The 25,493-nt window shown below is 39.6% G+C and overlaps 1 protein-coding gene across 5 annotated transcripts in view; it reads left to right on the top strand.

The window, feature by feature from the left end:
- LOC124968787 (cadherin-related family member 3-like) overlaps positions 1-25,121 on the top strand; it is a 73,734-nt gene extending 48,613 nt beyond the window's left edge. For 3 of the 5 annotated variants that reach the window (XM_047531539.1, XM_047531536.1, XM_047531538.1), the window contains 9 exons: positions 3,905-4,003; positions 8,256-8,488; positions 14,910-15,081; positions 16,382-16,623; positions 18,069-18,268; positions 19,016-19,035; positions 19,131-19,198; positions 20,978-21,026; positions 24,594-25,121. In XM_047531539.1, coding sequence (XP_047387495.1) covers positions 3,905-4,003; positions 8,256-8,488; positions 14,910-15,081; positions 16,382-16,623; positions 18,069-18,268; positions 19,016-19,035; positions 19,131-19,198; positions 20,978-21,026; positions 24,594-24,751 — 1,241 coding nt within the window. In that variant the 3' untranslated portion in view covers positions 24,752-25,121. The remainder of the gene's footprint in view (positions 1-3,904; positions 4,004-8,255; positions 8,489-14,909; positions 15,082-16,381; positions 16,624-18,068; positions 18,269-19,015; positions 19,036-19,130; positions 19,199-20,977; positions 21,027-24,593) is intronic. The other 2 variants (XM_047531537.1, XM_047531540.1) reach the window with 2 other exon arrangements.
- The last annotated feature ends 372 nt before the right edge of the window (positions 25,122-25,493 follow it).

Below are 25,493 nucleotides of genomic sequence, written 5' to 3'. Positions count from 1 at the left end.
ATTCCACTGTGTAAGTATACCACATTTTCTTTATCCATTTATCTGTTGAAGGGCACCTAGGTTGGTTCCATAGTTTAGCAATTATGAATTGAGCTGCTATAAACATTGATGTGGCTGCATCATTATAATATGCTAATTTTAAGTCCTTTGGGTATAAACCGAGGAGTGGGATAATTGGGTCAAATGGTGGTTCCATTCCAAGTTTTCCATAGTGGTTGCACCAATTTGCAGTCCCACCAGTAATGTATGAGTGCACCTTTTCCCCCACGTCCTCACCAACACTTATTGTTGCTTGTATTCTTGATAATTGCCATTCTGACTGGAGTGAGGTGAAATTTTAGAGTAGTTTTGGTTTGCATTTCTCTAATTACTAGAGATGATGAACATTTTTTATGTGTTTGTTGATCTATTGTATTTCCATACAGCCAATCATGACAAACTTTTCAAGGAGCTTTATTCTTTATCTTCTTCACTTAAGATTTTGAAATGTGAAGATTTGTCACATTTGGGATACTTTTGTTAGAATAAAGAGGAAGGGGAGAATTACATTTCTGCTGGAAGTTTCCATTCAATCTGGGACATCTATTTTTTCCTTTAGCACCCCCCTAAAGGACGCAAAGTTCTTAAATAAAGCTCTGGCTGGAGACCCTTGGAGCTCCAAGGTGCAGTAGGTGTACAAAACCAATTGATGCTTAATGCTTGCATGACTTCTTGTGTACTAATGCCAATCACCTCTTTCTTAGAAAGATCCAGGTATCAATCAACACATAATATAGATGATTAGAATGTTTCAAACAATATCTTATTGGAATTATTTTAGATGATAGAGATAGAGCCATTAATCATGGGTCACATGCCAATTCCCACAGCTCATCCCCTACATGTGCAGTGTGGTTTTCTCTGTGACATTTAGTTTTCTCCTGACTATACCACCATTTTGGCTCAGCCTGTGGTGGAATGGGCCTTTGGTGTAGTGAAAATAAGTTCACCTAGATAGCGTGATCATAAAACCCTTGGCATCTGTGGATTTAAGAGTCATAATTCTGCCAGTTGCAAATCAGTGTTAAATATGTGTTTTACTTGTGTGCTGTGGATCTAGAAAGGAATACTTAGTAAGTGGGTGAGGTCAGTCAACTGCCTCATACCTGCTTCTCTTTGCTTATTGTTGTACCCATGAGAACACACGTCAAGGGACCCATTTATGTGTTCAACTACATATTACCAGCTTAAGAGCAAATTTATTGGCTACAGAGATATTTGTGAAAATAGAAATTCTTAAAAATTTCAGTTACATCTTTCATTAATGTCAACAGTACCTGGAAGGTATGGTAAGAAGCGATCTACCATGTGGTTGGCATTAAAGATGTCCAAGAGGTGGATAAAGTGCAGGCAAGTGCAGGTTTAGCAGTAGATTGTCAATGCTTGATAGGGAGAGCCTAGATTCTGGGTGGCATTTCCTTGGGTGTCCTCTCTTGTGACCATTCAGAGTCATTGGTGGTGGTTGCCTGGATCATTGGGTCGAGAAGGAGTCTAGAGTTGCTTCTGGTAGCAATGGGAAAGAGTGCTTTGTCTTCATGGATGTAGAAGTGTGGAATGCATCTCTGTGTTTGCAACCAAAGGGAACTTAATGCTGAACTGCCATTGACAAGTCTAGGACTCTTTAAATCCATCTTGACTCACCAATGCAGTATTTTAATGGGGTTGAGTTTGAAAAGGTGATTTGTAGACCTAAATTATCCAACTGTGGAGAAGTGATGTGCATCAGTCAAGGACCTAAGCATGACAGCGTGTTCTCTGTTCCCCATGGGGGAGTCTTAGGCCAAAGCTTCTTACATAGCCCAACTGGGCTTTCAGGATGGATGCTTTTTCTTGCAGCTACTCATTCTTTTTTTTAAATTTGTTCTTTTTAGTTATACGTGACAGTAGAGTACATTCTGACACTTCGTACATAGAGGGAGTGTGACTTCCCATTCTTGTGGTTGGACATGGTGTGGAGTTTCACTGGTCGTGTGTTCATATATGAACATAGGAAAGTGACGTCCCATTCATTCCACTGTCTTTCCCATTCCCATCCCTTTCCCTTCCCTTCATTCCCTCTTGTCTAATCCAAAGTACTTTGCAGCTACTCATTCTTATGGTCAAACTAATAGAAAAGAATTTGCCACTCTCACCAGATTTGAGCCTTTTCCCAATAAGGAAAAGGAAAATAAATCTCTCCCAGTAATAAATCTAAATCCCCTCTGGTCCTCACGCCCCAACATATCCACACCTGCTCATGAAGGGTGCTTGGAACACCACACATGTGCTTCGGTCTGGTTTTATAGGCCATCTAATTAGCACAATTTTGAGTCTTTATGGTTGCAATAAAAATCATAGTATCTACCACAGAACCACATCCCCAGCCCTTTTTATTTTTTATTGAGACAGGGTCTCACTGAGTTGCTTAGGGCCTTGCTAAATTGCTGAGGCTGGCTTTGAATTTGACGTCCTCCTGCCTCAGCCTCCCAAGTTGCTGGAATTACAGGCATGTGTCATCCTGCCTAGCTAGGGAAAAATTTTAATAGAAGTAAGAAAATAATTAACATGCAAGGACATGTTAATGTTAAATGGTACCTGCTCTGCAAATAGTACCTGCTCTGGCAACATGGAAATGGAATTTATTGAAGGAAATGTATAGACTCTAACATAAATCACCTGTATCTGTTTTATGTTAGTTATAGAACAACACTTTGAGTTTTCTTGGGAGTCATGAACACGTTTGAGATTCTGATGAAAGTTGTAGATTCTATCCCTTGAAATAAGCATGTAATAAGATACACCAAAATATCTGGGATATACCAAAATTTAATCTAGGATCCATAGAACTTTTGCATCAGGGAATCTGAATCTGTGGCATTCTTTATTGCTGATGTAAAGGTTTTTTGGATCCCAGGTTATATTTTCTTGTTTGCCACACATGACATAGATTTTCAGGAGAAGATATATATATAAGCACCTTTCAAAACATAAATTCTACAAGATAATCTATTAAGGGAGAGAAGCTCATGGTCAAAGAAGTTTGTGGAGCAATGTGTACCTGGAGATTCAAAATTTATAATGGTGTATTGGAACCCCTAAAATGTCTTGCCATAAAGAAATCTTTGTATCTTTATTTAGTTTCAGCTTTTTGTATTTGAAACATTAACATTCTAGAGAAGATATTTTGGGAGATATTGGCAGATGCATCTGGGTCTAATAACCCCTCAGCTGCTTATTAGTTTTGTGGCCATTGACCATAGACTGAATTCTGTGAATCTGTGATATTGAGATAATAATCCCAATGTCAGGTCAGTGACCTTGCATGTTAATGTTAATTATTCTCTTACTTCTATTAAAATTTTTCCCTAGCTAGGCAGGGTGTCACATGCCTGTAATCCCAGCTACTTGGGGAGGCTGAGGCAGGAGGACGGCAAATTCAAAGCCAGCCTCAGCAATTTAGCAAGGACCTAAGCAACTTAGTGAGACCCTATCTCAATAAAAAATAAAAAGGGCTGGGGATGAGGTTCTGTGGTAGAGTACCCCTGGATTCAATCCCTGTTCTCCCCCCAAATTATATATATATATTATACAATTATGTATTTATATATGATCTATATTGGATACTTACACATAGTGATTATATTAAATAAAATATGAAATGTAGTGCACTGTATGTTTTGATTAAATAGCTTGGCAAGCACTAGGACTCTCTTGGGAACACAGTCTGGGAACAGGGAATATTTGGAAGCAAAGAGAATCCTGTTGTAGTTTCAGAATCCTCTGCTTATCCTGTATCCTGGGGCCCATTTAGCTGGTTTGTAGCATAAAATAAGGACGGCATCATCCACAACTGTTCGATTTGTCCATTCCCTGTTCGATTTTACAGTCACTGTAACAGTCATCGTGGAGATTGCTCCTGCCAATGACTTCAGCCCTGTGTTTCAAGCTGCACACTATTCATTCTCCGTTCCGGAAACATCAGGAGGTAAGAGTTCCCTTGCTTCTATCATGTTCGAGCATCCACTAGGAAACCATCAGATCTCAAGTGAATGACTGATAGAATCAGAGCCTGAAACTTGCCAGAATGCAAACAGACGAGGGAGCATCTTCAGGGAGCAAGTTAATTTGCGGAGTATCAACCTAATGATTCCCCAGAGACTCCCTTAAAATTTGAGATCAGATCTAGGATTTTTGCAGTGGACAAAAATACAGTATTAACTTCATTCCATTTCACTTTTGTTTCCAAATGAGATCTAGGTCTAAAGAAGTAGGGACAATGAGGTCATTTTTGCCTATGCAATGTTAATTCTTCCGACATTTGGGCTCAAGACTCTAGGTTTGGAGTCGAGATCATGGTTAGGGATCTATCTCAATTGTAAATTAGATATGAATTAGAACATATTTGTTAGCATAGACCAGGAAGCATTAGATTTGGAAAAGGCAGCAGAGGTGACACCTGTACTTCCTGTTGTCTAAGAGAGGAACGTATCTTGTCGTCAGCATCTCTGGAGGGTGCATGCTCCAGGTCTGACTTGAATACTTCAAGGAAGGAACCAGTTGTGTGCTGGAATCAATTCATACTGGCTTATCCAAGCTTTATGATATAGCAGAAGGACCATGAGTGTCGGAGTCAAATAGGACTGGACTCAAATCTGCCTCTACTACCACTAGTTAGGTGACTTTTAACAAGTCACATCATCTCTGTGTATATTTGAGGTTTCTCTGTAAAATGAAGATTACAATAAGTATCTCAAGGAGCTGATGACTAAATAATTATTGTATGTATGCTAGCTACTGGAAACATACTAAAATAGTCACAGTATCATTGCCACTAACAATAATACCAGTAACATTTGCTGAGTGGAGTATCTATGATGTACACTGTGCTAAAATGTTTTTCTTAGCTCAGTGTGGCGGTACACACCTGTAATAATAGCAGCTTGGGAGGCTGAGGCAGGAGGATCTCAAATTCAAAGCCAGCCTCAGCAACAGTGAGGCCCTAAGCAACTCAGTGAGATCCCAGTACAAAATAGGACTGGGGATGTGGCTCAGTGGTTGAGTGGCCCTGAATTCAATCTCCAGAACCCACTCCTCCCCCCAAAATGTTTTTCTTGCTTAAAAATAATTTCTCAAACTTCCCTACTAGCGTACATAAACTGAATGAAATTAAAGTAGTGTTGGTTTTCCGAGGAGGTGTTTATCTGGAGAGACAAATTGTCAGAACTTAGTGGCAATTTGCTTAAAGAATAAATTGCAAGGTTAAAACCACTCTGAACACAGACCCTGTTCAGAATATCAAACATGTAGCCTATAGATCTTGAAGACATTTAAAAAATTCATTAGGGTGGAAGTCTTTTCTCATGCTGAGTTGATTAGCACAGAGTACCTTGAGATCTACATGACATTTTTTTCCCTTAATAAAATTATGGGGATCAGCAATATTTAAAGTAAAAAAAATAAATTCTGATGGTATGTGATAAATTGAAAGAAAACTTCTGGAAGGGAGTTGGCATAGGCGAAAATAAAAATTTCATCAGTAATAATTTAGATGAAAATTAAATCACTCCGGGTTGCAAGTCACAAGGGAAAACTTATTTCATTTCCAGTAGTTTTTGATGAGGAAGTCTGGCAGAGTTACAAGGTTTTGTAATTACTCTATTTTAAAATTCAGCTAAAGATGCTCAAGATAGCTTTCCATTTTTATTGAAAGGTTAATTTTACACCTACAGAAGAATAAGCTTCTCATTATACTTAACCAGGTGTTAAATGTGAAAATAGCCATGATTGTTAGCCTGAACCATATAATAGAGATGGCGATTTCACCTCTGACCTCTTCTGTGGGGTCTTGTGTCAGTTGTGACTCCTTTCTCTTGATGATGGCTATTTCCCACAAGCTCTTTATATTCTGGAGTTGCCACATAAAACATTCCTTTTCACGAATGTGGTTTCTCTGTTCTGGGTGTCTTGGGTTGTCAATGCCTGATTAAATTAAGCACATTATCAGAGGTTCACAAATCTTGGTTAAAGGAGGCCAATGGAGAAAGAAATCTATGAGGTTCAAGGTGGTAGAGTCAGCTCATGAAAGGGCTTCTTCATCGACATTCTTTATTCTTCTTTTTTTGGTACTGGAGATTGAACACTCAGGGGCACTTAACCACTGCGCCACATCCCCAGCACTTTTTTGTATTCTTTTTAGAGACAGGGTCTAACTCTTTATTATTAGCAGCCAAAATTTCCTAAGCTTATATCGGTGGGCTAGCCAGCCACTATTTGGAGGTATTTCACTAAATGGAGAATGTAAGGTATCTGCTCTGGAGTTTGGAATTTAAATGTAAAGTGATTGGAGAGAAACCTGTCTTCCCTGTAGTCTGTTATCACCAGTATGCTCTACAATAAACTCCACAAAAATTAGAGCAATACAACAAGCCCAAATTCTTGGGCTTGCTCAAAATTGTGAGAGTTGGCTAGTTTCTAGATGATCTGTCCTGGCTTTGTCTGGGGGTGACTAGATTGACGGGTTCCTCCCTTGTCCTTTATCCAGCAATCCTGAGCATGCTCTCAAGGGTAAGGAAGAGGTGCAGTCACCACCAGAATGACTTTCATGGGGACTGAGTTACAGTCCTGAGGGTAGGATTATGTGACAATTCTAAGGCACGTCTAAACACACAAGGGTTTTCAGTCCTCTGCTTCCATCAGGTTTGCCCCTATAGTTATGTGGCTGAGCTGAAGTAAGTGGGAGGGTACCATGAGGTTACATGGCAGAAAGCTTGGACATGGGGAGGGTAGAAAGCATTGGCCTCTTAATGCCATCAATGTCCCACATCCATTTTTTTTTCTTCTAAAAGATTATTTGGAGATACTGCATACTGGAATTATTGTGAAGTGATTTAAATTATGCAGATGGTACAATAAGTAGACCTGTATTTGAATCCTGAGTTTACCACTGCTAGCTGTGACCTTGAGCAAGTTACTTAGCATCACTGGGCTTTTTTTCCTCATCAGAACAGTGGAGATAGTAGTATATATACCGTAAAGGTGTTGAGAAGATTCAAGGAGGAAAATGTGTATAAATCATTGCTATGACCAGCATGACCAAACTCTCGGGTCCAGCGAGGGGTGAAGAGAGATTGGAAAGTAAAGATTCACAAACACACATTTTGAAAATCAAACTGGGATCAGGTGGAGCCTGTTCTCTGATGGAGATGCAGATCGAAAGAGTTCCGCCAGCAATCTTTATTTATATATGTCTCATTATCAGGTTAAAGACTATGCAACCATTGTTCTTTGTATTCAGGAAAGTTACAGAAACTAGGACATCTATTTAGCTTTTCCACAGTTGCCATCCATAGTTGCAAAGTGCAATGTTAGGAGCTCCCTGTAGCTCTCAGGAAAGTCCATTATTTAGAGTTACTGGAAAGCAGGCAGGAACTGGAGAAGTAGAGCTGGTGAAACATCATAGTTGTCCAGCATAAAAATTCCTTCCTTCCCAGGAGCTGTGTGCCTGAGATCAAGGTCAGAGCGAATAGGATTCTTGCACAGAGCCTCCTCATGCAGGGCATTGCCACAGCAGCTAGGCATCCTGTGCCCTTGCATGGGAACATCCCCAGGCACTGCGCATGTCACAGCCATGAGGTCACCAAAGACCCCCAATCTCAGTCACTGCTTTCCCATCCTCTGTCAGCACTCTTCACAAATCATTATCTAATTCTTATTTAGAATTTGCTGTATACCAGGCACTACCCTGAGGGGTTTATTTACTTTAACTCATTCATTCCTCCCAACAACTCTGTATGATAGATACTGTTATTATTCCTACTTTGTAGATGAAGAATATAAAGTTTGGAGAGGTTATAGAATTAGCCAATGAATTACACTCATAAGTGACAGGGCTGAGATTTGGAACCTATACATTCTGGTTTCAGAGTCTGTTCTGTGAACCATTATCTGATGCTAATCTTAGCATAATGCTAAGGTTAAGCTTTGTAGTGTTAGGATGAAGCTATTTTTTAAACTCAGATCATTTGACTCATGCCACATGGTTAAAGTGGCCAAGGACTCTCTTTAAATCTGCCTCCCATCTGGCAGAGATGGAATCTTCAAACATATTTCCTTGTCCAAAGGGATTCAAGTTATCCCTTTGAAAAACTATGAAATTATCTGGAAGTCAATGGCAGGTTTAACTTTTTAGAGTAATATATGTGCCTAAGAAGAATGAACTAATAAAACATTCTTGACAGCTTTCCACAAAGTTGGAAGAGTGACCGCCATGGATGAAGACCATCCACCCAACTGTCTGACCTACAAGATAACCAAGGGAGACGTCCAGGTTATACAGAGATTTTGGATTCACCCTCTCTCTGGGATGATTGAACTTACCACACAGCCAGACTATGAGTCTGTGAAGCAGTATAACCTCACTGTGGAAGCTGTGGACTGCGACAGAGTTCATCCCCGCACAGGAATGACCACAGTAAGTAGAGAGCTGATTCAGTTCTAATTTGTCACAGTGGGAATGGCCCAACACTAATAGCCACAGAGAATGGGGAAGCTTACAACTATCTCTTGCTTCCCAAATGTTCTATGACTTTTTTTTTTTTCTTTTTCTTTTTTTGGTTCTGGGGATCGAACCCAGGGCCTTCTGCTTGCAAGGCAAGCACTCTATTGACTGAGCTATCTCCCCAGCCCCTGTTCTGTGACTTTTGCACTTGTTTTATTTATATTTGGGTTCATTTGGACAAAATGATACATGCAAGGAATTTGATTTCAATCCCATCCTCCCGCCCTTTCCCTTCCCTCCTCCCTCCACTGTCCTCTCTTCTCTCTTCAATTGATCTTCCTTTCACTACTTTATTTGTTTATTTTTGGTTGGTACTTTCTGCACATACCCACAGGCAGAATTCTTTTGGTCCATTTACATACTTATACCACAAGCCATTGTCTACTTCATTCCATATTTCCACCCCTTTCCCTTCCTTCTTCCTGTCTCCTGTTTTCCTACTCTGCCAATCCATCGTATATCTTCATGATATCCAGCCTCCTTTCCTGACACCTTCTTTCCCTTGTTTTGCTCTAGCTTCTACCTCTGAGAGAAAACATTCAGCTCTTGATTTTCCAAGTCTGGCTTATTTCGCTTAGCATGCTTTTCTCCATTTCCATCCTTTTATTAGCATTATTTCATTCTTCTTTATGACTGAATAGATCTCCATTGTGGATATATGCCACCATTTCTTGATCTGTTCATCTGTTGATGGGCCTCTGGGTTGATTCCACAATTTGACTATTGTGAATTGTGCTGCTATTAACATTGAAAGGACTGTATCATTATAGTCTGTTGGTTTTAGTTCTTTTGGATAAATATTGAAGAGTATGATAGCTGGGTCATATGGTGGTTCCATTCCTAGTTTTTTAAAAAATATTTTTAGTTGTACATGGACATAATACCTTTATTTTATTTATTTTTTTTGTGGTGCTGAGGATGGAACCCAGGGTCTCACAAGTGCAAGGCAAATGCTTTACCATTGAGCTACAACCCCAGCCCCCATTCCTAGTATTTTGAGGAATCTCACACTGCTTTCCAGACTGGATGTACTAATTCACAGTCTCATCAGCAATATCTGGGTGTACATTTCCCCCCATGTCCTCTCCAGTATTTATTACTGTTTATGTTTTTGATCATTGCCATTTTGATTGGGGTGAGATAAAATATCAGTGTAGTTTTAATTTGCATTTCCCAAATTGCCAGAGATGCTGAACATTTTCCCATATATTGAGTGGCCATTTGTATGTCCTCTTTTGAGAAGTTTCTATTTAGTTCTTTGGCCTATTTTTTCATTGGAATTTTTTGTTTGTTTTCTTGCATTGAGTTTTTCAAATTCTTTATATATTCTGCATATTAATCCCCTGTCAGAAGAGTCATTGGAAAAAAATTTCCCCATTCTGTAGGCTCTCTCTTTAGTTTCTTATTCCCTTTGATGTTGCACATGTTTTGATTGGAGGTCTGAGACTTGGTTGAGAATGAAGGACATACTAACTCCTGTTATTCTCATTTGATCAGTGAACTTGTAATAATAACAGATATGCCTTGAGCACTTAGCATGGCCAGTTCCTGTCCTTGACATATTTTATCTTCATCTACATATGTGGATTTACTTAATCCTCATTCTATATGTGTGAGGTAGGCTATATTATAATCATTTCCACCCTACAGATGAGGAAACTGAGACACAGAGTTAGAAAATGTACCTGAGGCTACTCATAAATTTTCTAGAACCAGACTCAAACCCAGGCTGCTTCTTAGTGAGAGTGATGTTTACAACGACAGTGCTTAGCCGTGGTGCATTCTCTTGGCCTCAAAGTGAGGGAAAGTGTGGGTCCCTAACTTATTTTAGCAACATCAAAGGATGCTGGAAGGCTCTAGGAGTGAATGCTGCTGAATTTATTATGTGGTATGTGTTATTAATCACTACAAGGTTTTTGTCATTGGAGAAGAGAGAGAAGTAGGATGAAGGAATTATGAGAACCTCATCTGGCTCTCCCCCTGCTGTACAGAGCCCCCTGGATTTCTGCATTTGTGGTTATTAGGTTTTATGTGTGTCATTGTGAGGAAAAAACCAGATCTATTCACATCAACAATTAGAGTGACTTTTGCAGGGACTGAGTTACAGTCATGAGGCTAGAATTATGTGGCTTAGTCATGTTGGGATGATACCGAGGAGAGTGAACTGCCTGTGGCAGTTTTTCCTGCCGACATTTATGAACTCCCCAAGTAGTATGGAATGACACCACTGGCAATTATCATTCACTTATTACAAATGTGGAGAAGGGAAAGCAGATCGAATAAAAAATTTCAAGTGGCTCTGTTCTTATAAAAAGAATTTATGTTTCACCTAAACGCCAAGCAAGTGTTCATTCTCTCTTCCTTTTAATGAATATTTATTGAGTGTTTACTCTGTGAACAGTAACTTGGTTTACAAAGACGTGTAAGGCACCATAAATGTCTTTGGGGAGCTTAGAATTTTAATACATGAAAAGTTAAAGAGCACATAGCAAATGCCAAGTTGATGATACAGATGAATTCAACTTTCACGTTCAGAAAAGGGAGACAGGTCTGTAGCTTCCAAAGGTTAGGGATCCATCATCACCACCACTACCATTGTCACCACCCACTTTTTATTAAGATAAAGGCCAAGTACTATGATGTGCCCTTAATTATTTCATTTATTCCTCAATCCCATTCCATGGGGCATTTTCTAATACTCTTTTTCACAGATGGAAGAATTATATTTCCAAGGTGTGGAAGTTAAGTAAGGTATCCAAGGTAACTCAGTTGAAAGAAGTAGGATTAAATCTGGGCCCTTGAACATTATCATGTACTCTGAATTCCCTAATTAAGCAACAGATTCTGTCCTTTCTACCTTCAAAATGTATCCCGAATCCTTCCACTGCCCACCCATCTACTGTTAAAATTCTGGTGTTTTAGCAGTAGATTGCATCACTGTGACCAAAATACCTGATGAAGACACCTTAGAGGAGAAAAAGTTTAATTTGGCTCATGGGATCGGAGGTTCTCAGTCCATAGATGGCTGACTCCATTGCTTTGGACCCAAGCTGAGGCAGAACATCATGGGGACAGGTGTGGCAGAGGGAAGCTGCTCACCTCATGGCAGCCAGGAAGCAGAGAGAAAGAGAGAGGGGGGATGGGACCACGGAGGAAAGATGCTCCGCTCATGGTGGGGTCCAGAAAGGTGTGTGTGGGGGGAGAGACAGAAAGAGAGAGAGAGAGAGAGAGATGCACCCTTCTAGGACACACCCCCAGAGACCCACCTTCTTCATTGGTCACCTTCACTGGTCAGTCTATTCTAACTAGGAAGAACTGATTAGGTTAGAGCTCTCACAATCTATTTTACCTCTGACAAGCCCTACATTAACAGGAGCTTTTGGGGACACCTCACATTCAAACTGTGACACCTGGTTGTACCACCATCATCCTTACCTGGTCTAGTGTAGCAGACTTAACACGCAAATCTCCACTTCTTCTTGTGCCCTTCCATTCTACTCTTCATACAGTAACCAGGGTGATCCATTTAAAAGTCAAATCTCCCTCTTTCTCTAACCTCCCCATTGGTTTCCATCACACTTAACAAGGCCCTAACATCATTTGCAAGATCTGTAGTGCTATATGGTCTGGACCCTGGCTACCCCTTCATCTTCAGCTCTGTTATGGTTTGGATGTGAGGTGTCCCCAAAAAACTCATGGGTGAGACAATGCAAGAAGGTTCAGAGTAGAAGTGATTGGGTCATGAGAGCCTTAACTCAATTAGTGAATTAATCACCAATGGGATTAACTGAGGGGTAACTAGAGGCAGGTGGGCTGTGGCTGGAGGAGGTGGGTGTTGGGGGTGTGGCTTTGGGGGTGTGACTTGGGGCATGGCTTTGGGGTATATATTTGTATCTGGAGAGTGGAGTCTCTCTTTGCTTCCTGATCACCTTGTGAGCTGCTTCCCTCCACCACACTCTTCTGCCATGATGTTCTGCCTCACTGTGAGCCCTGAGGAATGGGACCACCTGTCTAAGGACTGTTAACTCAGAACTGAGCCCCTAAATAAACTTTTTTCTCCTCTATAATTATTCTGGTTAGGTCTTTTAATCACAGCAGCAAAAAAAAAAAAAAAAAAAACCTGACTAAAACAAGTCCTGGGGCTGGGGATATAGCTCAGTTGGTAGAGTGCTTGCTTGTCGAACACAAGGCCCTGGGTTCAATCCCCAGCACTGTGAAACAAAACAAATAAACAACAACAACAAAAACAGAACAAGTTCCTGGGTTGGGGTATGGCTCAGTGGTAGAGCGACTGCCTAGCACATGTGAGGCACTGGGTTTGATCCTCAGCACCTCACAAAAATAAATAAAATAAAGGTATTGTGTCCATCTAAACTAAAAAAAAATATTCAACAACAAGAAGTTCCTAGCTCTTTCCTTCTTGCTTACTTCAATACAGCCATGTGAACTTCTTGCTGTTTCTCCAACACACTAAAATTGTGACGCATATGCTTCATGGCTCACATGATCACTTTAATATCTCTGCCCAAATGAAACCTGTAGGTAAAGGTCTTTTACATTGTGTTTACACAATGTGGAAATTTGAAGCAATCCATGCGTTCATCATTAGGGGAATGAAAAAGTAAAACACGATAGATACATTCTAGGGAATGCTAAGAATCAAGAAGCAATAGCAAAGCAGTTCTGCAAATGGCAGCAAGAACAGAGAGGGCATTGTGTGACAAAAGTGGGAACAGAAAAGATCTGTAGTGTAATGTCATGGACGCACAGTAAAATCTCACCATCAACACTACGTGTTTTATGAGAGTGTTCTTGTTTAAGGATGTGTATCAAATTTGGAGAACAAGGGAGGAAACAGGGAAGGGGGAGCTGGGTATGGCGGTGTGCATGCCTGTCATCCTAGTGACTTGGAAAGCTGAGGCAGGAGGATCACAACTTTGAGACCAGTGACAGCAATTTCGTGAGCTCTCATCTCAACAAATAAACAAATGCATAAATAAATAAATTAAATTAAAAAGAATGGGGCTCAGTTGTAGAGTACCCCTGGGTAGAGCACCCAGTAAATCCGCCACTGCACACACACGTACATAAATACAGTGGGTCAGGAAGAAATCCTTCCACTGTCTCACTGTAGTTCTCATTAGCCGTTCTCCATATTCTTGTCTGCATAGCATCAATTACTATATGACATTGCCTAATAGAGTTGCCAATGTGTTCTTTGCTTTGCCTCTGCCACTAGAGGTCAGGGACTTTGTTTAGTTCTCTCCTGTAGCTTCTGTGTCTAGGCCAGGACTTGGCACATGATAAGTGTTGAATAAATATTCATTGAAGGGAATACATTTATCTCCCCAACCTGCAGTCATAGGCAGATACGTATTAAGATTTTGTTCTTTAAGGTTGAGGCAAGCAAGGTTAAGTCACTTCCACCAGATAAAGAAACCAGTAAGTGGCAGGCCCAGATCAAGAGTTCTGTTCCAAGTCCAAGTTCAGTGCTATTTTCATTACATCACAGAAATTTCCCTAAAATCCATTTGCTTATAATGCCTCACATTGAATAGGACACATAGGTATTCAATCTATAGAAGCAGCATTAAAGAATGAATGACTCCCTGAGAATTTAGCTGCATTGTTAAAACATTACAGAAAACATTTTAAAAAGATAGTACTTGTAAATGGAGGCACACCAGGACTCTCCTGCAAATGTTGTTGAGAAAGTTATTAATCATCTGAGAGGTGGGCAGATAACCTTTCTAAGCAGACTGGCATTCGATCACCGACATTTTAAAATCCTTGATATTTTGATCTTTTTCCATGTAAATCACAGTTTCCTGGTTTATACTATTTTAATTAAGGAAAGGTTGATAATAGCTTCTGATTAAGGTCAGAAGTAATTGTTTTGTTACCAATAAAATAAACTGTGCTTGAAAGAATCATGAAGAGGAGGCTCTTAGTTAAGAAAGATGTTTGCCATGAAGCATAGGTATTTAAAACATTCAAGGGATTACAACTTTTAGAGGCATCGTTCTTTAGCTTTCCTTTTGTCATCATTTACATAATTTGCAAGCCTTCCTGAAGGCTCCTCTAATGAGCTCACATCTCTCCCTAATGGCCACACTGAATGTCACAGTTGACCCAGGAATAATAAACCACTGACTACTTGATTGACAGCCAGAATCCAAATCTGCAGGAACATTTCTGCAAACTCAAAATTCTCGACTTTTTTAATTTAATAATTCCAAATGATCTGTCTCTACCCAGATGCTTATTTCTGATTTTGTGCATAAACAGTCCCACGATGTGGACGTGCTGTTTCTTCTCTCCCCGTGGCTGACAGGTCACTGTCGACATTGAAGATGAGAATGATGAAGCACCTGTCTGCACGCCCTATGTCTATAAGGCTGTCATTTTTGACAACGTTGTGGCTGGGACAAACGTCAATGGCTTCAAACTGAACTGTCACGACAGAGATTCACAAGATTTTGAAATGCGCTTTGAGATAGCTTCTGGTGGATGATTTAATTATTTCTTCTAATCACGTGTCAAGTTGACGATAGTTATACTGTGTTAGGCATGATACATAACCCTAGAAATAACTGTGTTTATGAAAGTCAAACTATTTCATATCCATAGCATTAAGTTTCCTCAAGGTTCTACTTTCACTTCGACGTCTCTTATTTCTTCCCATAATGGAAGTATCAGGGACTTTGTGGATACTTTGACCACAAAGTGCTTTACCTGGGAAATGCTAAGGGTTACATTACAAAGAACTAAATCTGCTGTCCATGGTGCTGACCAAAAAGAGCAGCCACTTTCCCTTTGAAGATATGAGTCTACTAGGACAGATGTTTTGAAGTATATTGTTGTTGGATTTGCACAGATATAAATCAACTTTAGTCAACATCTTGCATTCTATGGAAGACATTGGCTGGAAACCAATGATATATCAGGCATTGTGCTGGGAAATGGGTACACAGAAGTATCCAAGGCTGCAGGCCATATAGCCCATCTCGTAGAGTGCCTGCCTCGCATGCTAGAGGCCCGGGTTCGAGTCCCCAGCACTGTGGGATTGTGGAAGTAACAAACAGAAGTATCCAAGGCAGATAAGGATCTATATTCATGTCACTCATTGCTCATTAAACCAGTAGTAACAGCAACAATTAGAGAATTATAAGCTGTGATAAGTCTTATAAAAAAGTTACTTGGTCTCATGAGACAGCATACAAAGGAGCCCAATTCAAAGCACGGAGGTCAGATCTGTCTTCATTTATCTGAAAGAAAAGGAACCCAGAGATCAGTAAACACATTGCCAATTAATTATGAGGACTGCTTTGATATCTGCTTCCCTTGCAGATAACTTAATAAGCTCCATGAAGAAAGGGATCATGTGCATCTTGTTTATAACCATGTCCCCAGGGTCGTATAAAAGACTTAAAACTTAGGGGATCTATAGATATTGTGGTTTGACTGGCTCATTTGATATTGATCTAGACAAACATGGAAATCAAATAGCTTTGAAGATACAGGAAGAGAAATCAGGTAGGCAGGATTGCTGGACATAGTGTGAGGTCTGCTAGCCATGTATGGGGATCAGACTTAGGATCTTAACCTTTAAAACATTTTCTCTAACTGACTACATTTATTGCTTATTTTATCTCAGTTTTATTATAAGCCATGCATAGATTTGGGAATTCAGGATACAGTGGAAATTTAACTTAGCCCTCCTGGGTTAAAATACCAATTTAAAATTGCTTGAGGAAACCAATGTATCTTAAGATGTTTCTAATTTTTCAATTATCCCTTTTAAAGGAAATGAGAACCATCACTTTGGATTTGACCCAACGCGAGGTTCAAATACTCCAAAATTAATCGTGAAGAATCCTTTTCACTTTGAGTCTGGAGCCGAACTGCGGCGGCAGTACCATCTTGTGGTGCATATAATCGATGACAATCTGAAATACGGCAAATCCAGCAAGCCCAGGACAGGCACTGCTATTATAGATATTTATGTGACAAGAGCCAGTACGCCACCTCCCCCAACAAGTTCTGAAGTAAAGAGTTATAGAATTTAATTTGAGTCTCTGTGCAGGAAATATTGTACTGTAAATTCAAGTTTTATCTAGGAAGACTAGGAGTCTGATCCAGGCGACACCTTCCTCACCAATGCCTTTCCACTTGAGCTCTGCCCATCTGGCTACTGGGCCTCTGAGTATATAAATGATGTGGGTGGGAAAGAATTTGTGATAATAGCATATGGTACACAGAGGACCCCTAAGCAGCTAATTGTATCTGAATTATCTGAAGGTCCTGCCTACCAGAAGAGCCCAATACTCAGCGAATTTTATCAATTAAAAATCTCTACAAATAGGCCCTTTAAATAATTAATTGGTAGCAACCACACCATGCATGGTAATGGGCACCTACAGGGTGCCAGGCAGTACCACATGGAATATATTTATCATTTCATCTAATCTTCAATCCAACTGTGTGAAGCTTAGCAGATCCTCTGGTATTTTATCATTTAAAAAATAGATATGCAGTGTCTCTGTAGAATTCCAGAATGGCTTCTGAGACGCCCAAGATGAAGTCCATTCTGTAGAAGAGTGTACGGTGTATTGTATTGTCTTCTAGCCTCTGAAATAGAAGCAAAAAAAAAAAAAAAAAAAGATGGTAAGTCTTTTCATCAGAATTTCTGATTTTTGAGATCACACTCTTCTTCAAACTGCACAAAAGGGTTCACTGTATATGGAATAGATAATGGTGGCATGGGCCTCAAGTACCACTAGTTTAATCCCCTTTTGTGGATGGAAAGACTGAGGGTAAAGAAGAGAAATGGTTTGTTTTGGATCACAGAATGGTCATTGTATACAACTCAAGTCTTTAAAAATTTTTTTATTTGTTCTTTTTAGTTATATATGATAGTAAAACGTATTTTGACCTATCATACGTATATGGAATATAACTTATTCTAATTAGGATCCAATTCTTATGGTTGTACATGGTGTGGAGTTTCACTGGTCGTGTGTTCATATATGAACATAGGAAAATGACGTCCCATTCATTCCACTGTCTTTCCTATTCCCATGCCCCTCCCTTCCCTTCATTCCCCTTTGTCTAATCCAGTGAACTTCCATTCTTCTCTTCCCCACTTATTGTGTGTTAGCATCTGCCTATCATAGAGAACATCTGACCTTTGGTTTTTTGGCTTATTTCACTTAGCATGATGGTCTCCAGTTCCATCCATTTACTGACAAATGCCATAATTTCATTCTTCTTTGTGGCTGAGTAATTCAAGTCTTTGTAGTCTTAATTGGGTGGCTTCTTAATGTGGTATTTCTCAGTATCACCTGTGGAGTGTAAAAAATATCTATGCCTGAGTCAATAGCCCACACTGTCCGTGTTGAATCATGGCTCTGTGTGGATGCTACTATGTGTGAACAGATGCTCTCTGAAAACACAAACTAATGCTCTGTTTGCTTTGAAATAATTTTCCCAGCAAAGAAAAGGTCTGACCATTGTGTACACAGCTATCAACACATACAAATCCGGGGACTGGTACATTCCTTTCATCTTTACTCTGATGGCTATTTTCCTTGCTGGATTGGTTTTCTGGTTGTGTTTTCTGCTTTGGAGATATGGAAACATTATGGAGTGCTGTCAGATAATGACCAAAGAAGTGTTCAAGTCCAAACCCAAGTATGCAATTTTTTTTTCTAAGCTTCTGATATGAAGTGTTAAAATCAATTGAGGTTTGATGATCTCAAATCTGAGGACTCTGCCTAATTTTGCTTTTGTGAGGCACAGAGGAATATACTTGGGACCCAATGGTCTCTTTTGCTGATGATCCCAAACCCACTCCATCCCAGAAACAGTTGGGGATCTTTCTTTAGTAACAACAAATTATTGAATTACATCATAGAACATTTGCAACAGACTTTTGGTGGAACACTTTTGGTGTTTTAAACAAATAAATTTATAAGCAAACAACTCCCCCATATTATTTTGTTGCAAGCAGTTTCACAGACAGGTGTTTGATGATTACTGGGAACAAGCCTAGAATGGGTAATAAATGCAGGTACCCTCTCCGCACATCTGTCTGACTTTCCATCTATCTGAAGCTGGGTACGGAAATCCAAAAAATGTATAGAATATGAAGCTGCTTTTATCATTATCCAAAAAGAGTTCCTCAGGGTACAAAATACCGTGGCTTCAAAAATAGAGTTGGAACTGAATTTTCATTAACTAAGTAGAGCTTATTTATGGTACAGTAAGTGGGTAGTGGTAGTTAATGCAGACCATTTTATTCTTCCTCATAGAATATTTCATTTTCCTGGGAAGAGGATGATGTAATAATAGATACTAACTATTGAATGAAATCAGTTTTTTTTAAGCATGTGTTAGCATAATGAAGCTGATAGTTTGTCAAATTTTCTTTCTATACAGAGGAATGAAGTATATTGCAGGTAAGATGCATATTGGTAATTGTTACACAATTATCCTTGTGTGACTTTTAAAGTGTCACTCACCAGACACCTGCTTTTATTTATTTGTTTTGGAGCAGGAGATAGAAATCAGAAAGAGAAGGTCATCACAGGAAGCAGAAGTAAAAAATTAGAAGTGTTAACAGTAAGTGCATTTTTGTGATCCCTGTATGGTAAAAGAAAAAAAAAAAGCTACCTTTTCCTCATAATTATGGTACAATGGAAACTTCTTCCACATAGACATATGGTATATCAACACAAATATCAGAGAAAGGAAATAACGTAAGTTCAATTTATTTGTTTCTTCAACCCAAACAACTCTAGATAAATGGAAAACTGGCATCATTCATCATTACTTAAAAATAAAAACAATATTTGAAAAAAAATTATATACGTGATAAACCTGAATAAGTTCTCCAACCTTAGAGTTTTTTAGCAGATGGTAAATCTATATCCTAGAGCACACAAATCATTTTCAAACTGGCTGAGGTGTAGTCATTGAATAATTCACATAACCAAGTGTAGCAGGGTAAGACTGGTTCTAGGAAAAATAAATGTAGGCTAGAAGAGGAAAGGGCATTTTTATTCTTCACCTTTCATTTTTCTCTCCATTGGCCTTCAAAGATCTTCTTACCTGATTCTTTTTTTTTTTTTTGTAGCGCTGGGGATTTGAACCCAGGGTCTTGTGCTTGTGAGACAAGCACTCTACCAACTGAGCTATATCCCCAGCCCCTCTTACCTGACTCTTGACTGACCATGACTTTGTCTCATGAGCTGGTTCTATTTCAGGGCTTCTTTCCCCGGTCTCTTCCCTTAGGAAACGGATGCCACCTAGCCTCCTGTATTAGTTTGCTAAGAGTTGCTATAACAAAATGCAAGACTGGGTAGCTTAAACAACAGAACTTTATTTCTCATGGTTCCTAATGCTAGAAATCCAGGATCAAGATGTGGGTTTGGTGCTTACTGAGTCCTTTCTCCTTGACTTGCTGATAGCTGCCTTCTGGCTGTGTCTTCACACATATAGAGAGACGTTGTCTTTGGTCTTAGCATCCTGATCTCTTTTTACAAGAACACCTGTCATACTGGATTAAGGCCCACCTACATGACCTCATTTTACTCTTTAAAGACCCTATCTCCAAATATAGTGATGTTCTGAGGTGCTGGGAGTTAGAATGCTAACGTATAAATTTGGGGGAGTAGCACAGTGTAACCTATAATATCTCTAATCAAGATGAGATTTCACATTAAAAAAAAGGACCTGAAAAGAAAAGTTGGGGAGATCTTGTGAAAATTGAAGGGACATCCATTGAAGATAGGAAAGGGACCAGGGAAGGTAAAATACTAGAGAATGATATTGGTCAAATTATATTGTTATATTGTGTGAATTGTATAAATATGTAACAACAAATTCCACCTTTATGTACAACTATAATGCACCAATAAAAAATGTGGGAAATACATCAGGCATGGTGGTGCACACCTGTAATCCCAGTGGCTTGGGAGGCTGAGGCAGGAGGATCACGAGTTCAAAGCCAACCTCAGCAACTTAGCGAGGCCCTAAGCAACTCAGCAAGATTCTGTCTCTAAATAAAATACAAAATAGGGCTGGGATGTGGCTCAGTGGTCGAGTGCCCCTGAGTTCAATTCCTGGTAACAGCTCCCCACCCCAAAATATGGGAAATTAAAAAAAAAAAAAAACAAAAAAAAAAAACCTGAGTTAACAGAGGTCATGGCGGGTAGACTGATGTGAGGGATGGGATTGGGAGGAGCTAAGAAGAGCCAGAAGTTTTGGTCCCTAGGCTGAGCATGCCATAGATTAGAAAGATGAGGTAATTGATAAGAAATCATCTCAAAGCATTCAATACCTATCAAAATTAATCTTATCAAGCTGACTTTATTGCTAACCATTTGTGCTTTTTAAAAGGAAACCATCGTGTATGAGACCGTGTTTGATGGAGAAGCCGTTGATCCAGGTAGGGTGCTTAATTTTCTTTTGAGTTAAGCCCAGTTTTGCTATTTGGATATTAAACTATATGAAATAAGTTGCTCATTATTATGTTTTGCAAGATGAGACTGTCCTAATGGAACCCCCTTTAGGGCCAGGCAGGGTAAGTAAATGACTGTAAGGGCTCAGATAAAGCAGTCAATTGAATGATTGGGGGCAACTGATGTTTGGGTGACGTCAACATTACTCAGTTCCATTCCTATAGGAGGAGAGAGGAATAGGAAGTTGTTGAGGGTTTTGGAAAAGGCTTGGATGTGGAGGAGTTAGAAGATTAGGGTTTCAGTGTTGTCAGTCACCAATTCTCTAAGTGAACTTGGACAAAGCATTTAACCTTCCTGAGTCTCCCTTTTCCCAGCTGAAAAGGGTATGTTGTCTGCCTCATGGTGGTGATTGTGCAGTTTAAGCATAACTGTTCTAAATGTAAAAATCACCCTGCAAAATGTCACTTAACATGGGGCATTGGTCAGGAAAGACCCAGTGGTCTTTCCTGCTTGCGATACTTGACTATTAATTCCTGACAGCATTGAATGTCTTGGCATGAAATTATGGATGCCTTATTACTAACTTCCAGGTTCTCCCTAAAGAAAGTCTCTCCTTTTAAAAATATTTGATTAAATTAAAAGCACACTACTCATATTCTAATCTGGTTTATATTAAATATACTCCTAAGGGTTTCAATTTCCAAGAATCAATTAAAAGCATTTGTGAACATTGACTGAGTGATTTCCTATGCCAGAATGGCATGTCCTATTTAATCCTCCCAACAATGGGATTGCCTTCTATTTCTCCTTTCTTATGATGGAGGTACCATTATTGTACCCATGTTATGAACTTTTTTTGTACCAGAGATTGAATCCAGGAGTGCTTAACCACTGAGCCACATCCCCAGCTCTTTTTATATTTTATTTACAGATAGGGTCTCACTGAGTTGCTTAGGGCCTCTCAAAGTTGCTGAGGCAGGCCTTGAACTTGCGATCCTCCATCCTCAGCCTCCTGAGCCACTGGGATTATATTACCCTTATTATTAAAATGAGAGAATTGGGAGAGACAAGGTCATTAACCCAGAATCATCATTTAGTTAGAGGAAAGAGTCACCACAAGAAGTCAGGCAGTCTGACCCAGGAACTCTCATCCTTAGTATTATTCATGACCTCGCTTACCCATGAACAGCCTGGTAAAAACCAGTGCACCATCAGACTCTGTTCTAGTTCTTCCACTGGAAAAAAAAATGGCATCCATAAATCGATACAGACAATAAGCTATTGCAGTCCCTCCTGCTGAACCAATGGCCATCAGTTTTCATTTTCTCAGACTGGAGGACATAGTTACCATGTGTTTGGACTCCTGCATTTGGCTTATTTTGAACCTGGATGTTTGATACTCAGCAATTCATTTTCAAATTCTGACATGAAGTATGGAATGATGGTCTAGATTTTTTTTTTGTTTTTGTAAAGATTTTTTTCTTTTTGGAGGAAGAGGGTTTTCAGTGAAGTGCATTGTCTACCCCAGCATGGTGGCCCTGGCAGAAGAATCATCTTTTCAATGAATGGACTTTTTTTTTTTTAATATTTTTAGTTGTAGATGGACATGCTATCTCTATTTTATTTTAATTTTTTTTTTAGTTGTCAACAGACCTTTATTTTATTTGTGTATATGCGGTGCTGAAAATCGAACCCAGTGCCTCACACATGCTAGGCAAACGCTCTACCACTGAGCCAGAACGCCAGCCCCTGTTTATTTTATTTTTATCAAATGTTCTATGGGACTCAGTGAAGCATGAGGTACTGTTTTGTTCTTGGAACCCTATCAAATTAAAATAGGACATGGCCCCCTATTCTAGGTGGTTAGCATTTAAAGCTCTTGTTTTAATCAGCTTTTTTACTGCTGTGACTAAAGGACCTAATAAGAACAATTTTAGGGGAAGGAAAGTTTATTTGGGGGCTCACCATTTCAGAAGTCTCAGTCCATAGACAGCTGACTCCATTCCTCCTTGAGGTAAGGCTGAAGATCATAGCAGAAGAATGTGGTGGAGGGAAGCAGCTCACATGATGATCAGGAAGCAGAGAGAGACTCCACTCTCCAGATACAAATATATACCCCAAAGCCACGCCCCAAAGCCACGCCCCCAATGCCCACCTCCTCCAGCCACACCCACCTGCCTCCAGTCACCACTCAGTTAATCCCATCAGGGATTCATTCACTGACTGGGTTAAGGTTCTCACAACCCAGTCCTTTCTCCTCTGAACCTTCTTGCATTGACTCACATGTGAGCTTTTGGAGGAAACCTCACACCCAAAGCCTAACAGCTCTGCAGCCAGACTGCCTAGGTTCAAATCTAGGTCTGCCAATGGTGGCATGGGCAAGTGGCTCAACATCTCTGTGCCTCAGTTTCCTCATTTCTAAAGTGTTTCTAAGGCTGTTGGGTGGATTTGGCATACAGTAAGCAATATAGTAGTCAACTATTATTATGTTACTCTGTTTATTTGTTAATACATCTTAGTCACAATAAAAGGTTGACTTCTACTTTATCAAGTTCTCTCTTTTATCTTGTTCTCTTGTATACTACTCTCATTATTATTTCCATAAAGTGACTGCTAACACCTCAGATCAATTAGGGGATAAGTTTTTTGGTGGGGGAAGAGTTCGACATACTTTTTTATTAAAAACTTAAAAAAAAAATTACAAACTCGCAAAAAGTTTCCAAAAATACTACAGTGTTACTATATATGTACCCCTGTGTCACCAAGCTTCTCCTAAAGGTCATTTTTTTTTTTTTAAATAGTGCCCAAACCAGAAAATCAGCATTGGTGTCATACAATTTAATAATAGACCACAGACTACTCAGATTTCATCAGTTTTTTTCATGTACTTTTTATTTTTGGTGCTGGGGATTGAACCTAGGGGTGCTTTGCCACTCAGCTACATCCTTAGTCCTTTCTGTTTATTTTTATTTTTAAATTTTTAAAAGTTTTTAGTTTTTGGTATCAGGGATTGAACCCAGGGGCACTTAACCACTGAGCCACATCCCCAGTCTTTTTTTTTTTTTTTTTTTTGTATGTGTGTGTGTGTTTTATCTAGAGACAGGGTCTCACTGAGTTGTTTAGGGCCTTGCAAAGTTGCTGAGGCTGGCCTCAAACTTAAATCCTTCTGTCTCAGCTTCCTGAGTTGCTGGGATTACAGGCATGTACCAACTTGCCAGGCTTTTACATGTACTTTAAAAAAAAATACACACACACACACACACACACACATATAGTTTTATGAAATTTAATCACCTTTAGAGATTTATATAACTGCCATCACAGCCAACATGCAGAATGGTTCCATCCAACAGAAGAATTCCCCAGAAGGGACAGATTTTACTGTATGTGAAATGACATGAAGCCTCATTTTGTTTCCAAAGACTTGAAAAGAGAAACTTGTCCCTGTGTCGACCATGTAGCAAATGCTTAATAAACATCTTGTGCAATGAATAAATGTGTTGCAGGTTCGGTGTGATTCACCGTCCTTGTGTTTTGGCCTTTCCTTCTCACAGTGTCTGGGAATGTGTATGAATATAACAGCAGAACAGGGGCAAGAAAATGGAAGAAGCCACCCAGGTGTCAGGAGGAGACCTCAAGGAACACATACTCCCTCCAGGATGCCCACCCTGCTGAGGAATCTACCTCCTTACCAATTCCTCTGCATGGATAGCATATTCCAGTGCCTCTGAATGATTGTATTTTTGTGCATGTGATTGTCATGGACAGTTTTTACTTGACTATCTAAAATTCGTTTGTAGGTGTGAGGCCAGCCATTTGTTTGTGTTGATTGCTTTCTGTAATCTTCCAGGATGTGTCTTGGAAAGGGCATGGAAGGGGGGGTGGGACGGTTCACCTTTGACCTCTCGATGTCTTTGGTTGACAACTAGAGACTAAACTGGCATATGTCTCTGGTTTTCTTTGCCCAGTTCGACATGCTTCTTTAGAGCAGAGATTTTGTTTTGCCCACTCCTGTAAGCCTAGCTCATACTTGGCAGAAGATGGGGGACTCCATACTTACTTGGTAAATAAATGAATTTGCATCTATGAATTTAGACCTCTTGCTTTTAATTCAGATTGCATATTCCACCATGACCCACAGAACAGAAATAGGAATTAGCTTTAGGAATTTTTGGTTTCTGGTAGTCATAAAAAATGCAGTTTTTAAAATATTTTTCAAAAACACAATTGATCTTGCTTTTAATTTTCTTTTTATAGCTCTGTGGAGAATGATCACCTGAAAACTTTACTTATTCATGACTTACCAAGGAAAAGTCAGAATCAAATTTTTTGAGAGCTCTGCACTTAGACAAATAACTTTTAAAATACATATGGGCTCTCCGTCTCCCTCCTTGTCTGTTGGAAGATACTCGATGGAAGATGGAGGGCTGAAGAAGAGCTGTTGACAGGAGAGG

The sequence above is a fragment of the Sciurus carolinensis genome, chromosome 17 (genome assembly GCF_902686445.1).
Source record: "Sciurus carolinensis chromosome 17, mSciCar1.2, whole genome shotgun sequence".
NCBI lineage: Eukaryota > Metazoa > Chordata > Mammalia > Rodentia > Sciuridae > Sciurus > Sciurus carolinensis.
Note: the sequence above shows the minus strand (reverse complement) of the source record. Positions and strands in the feature narration are given on the sequence as shown.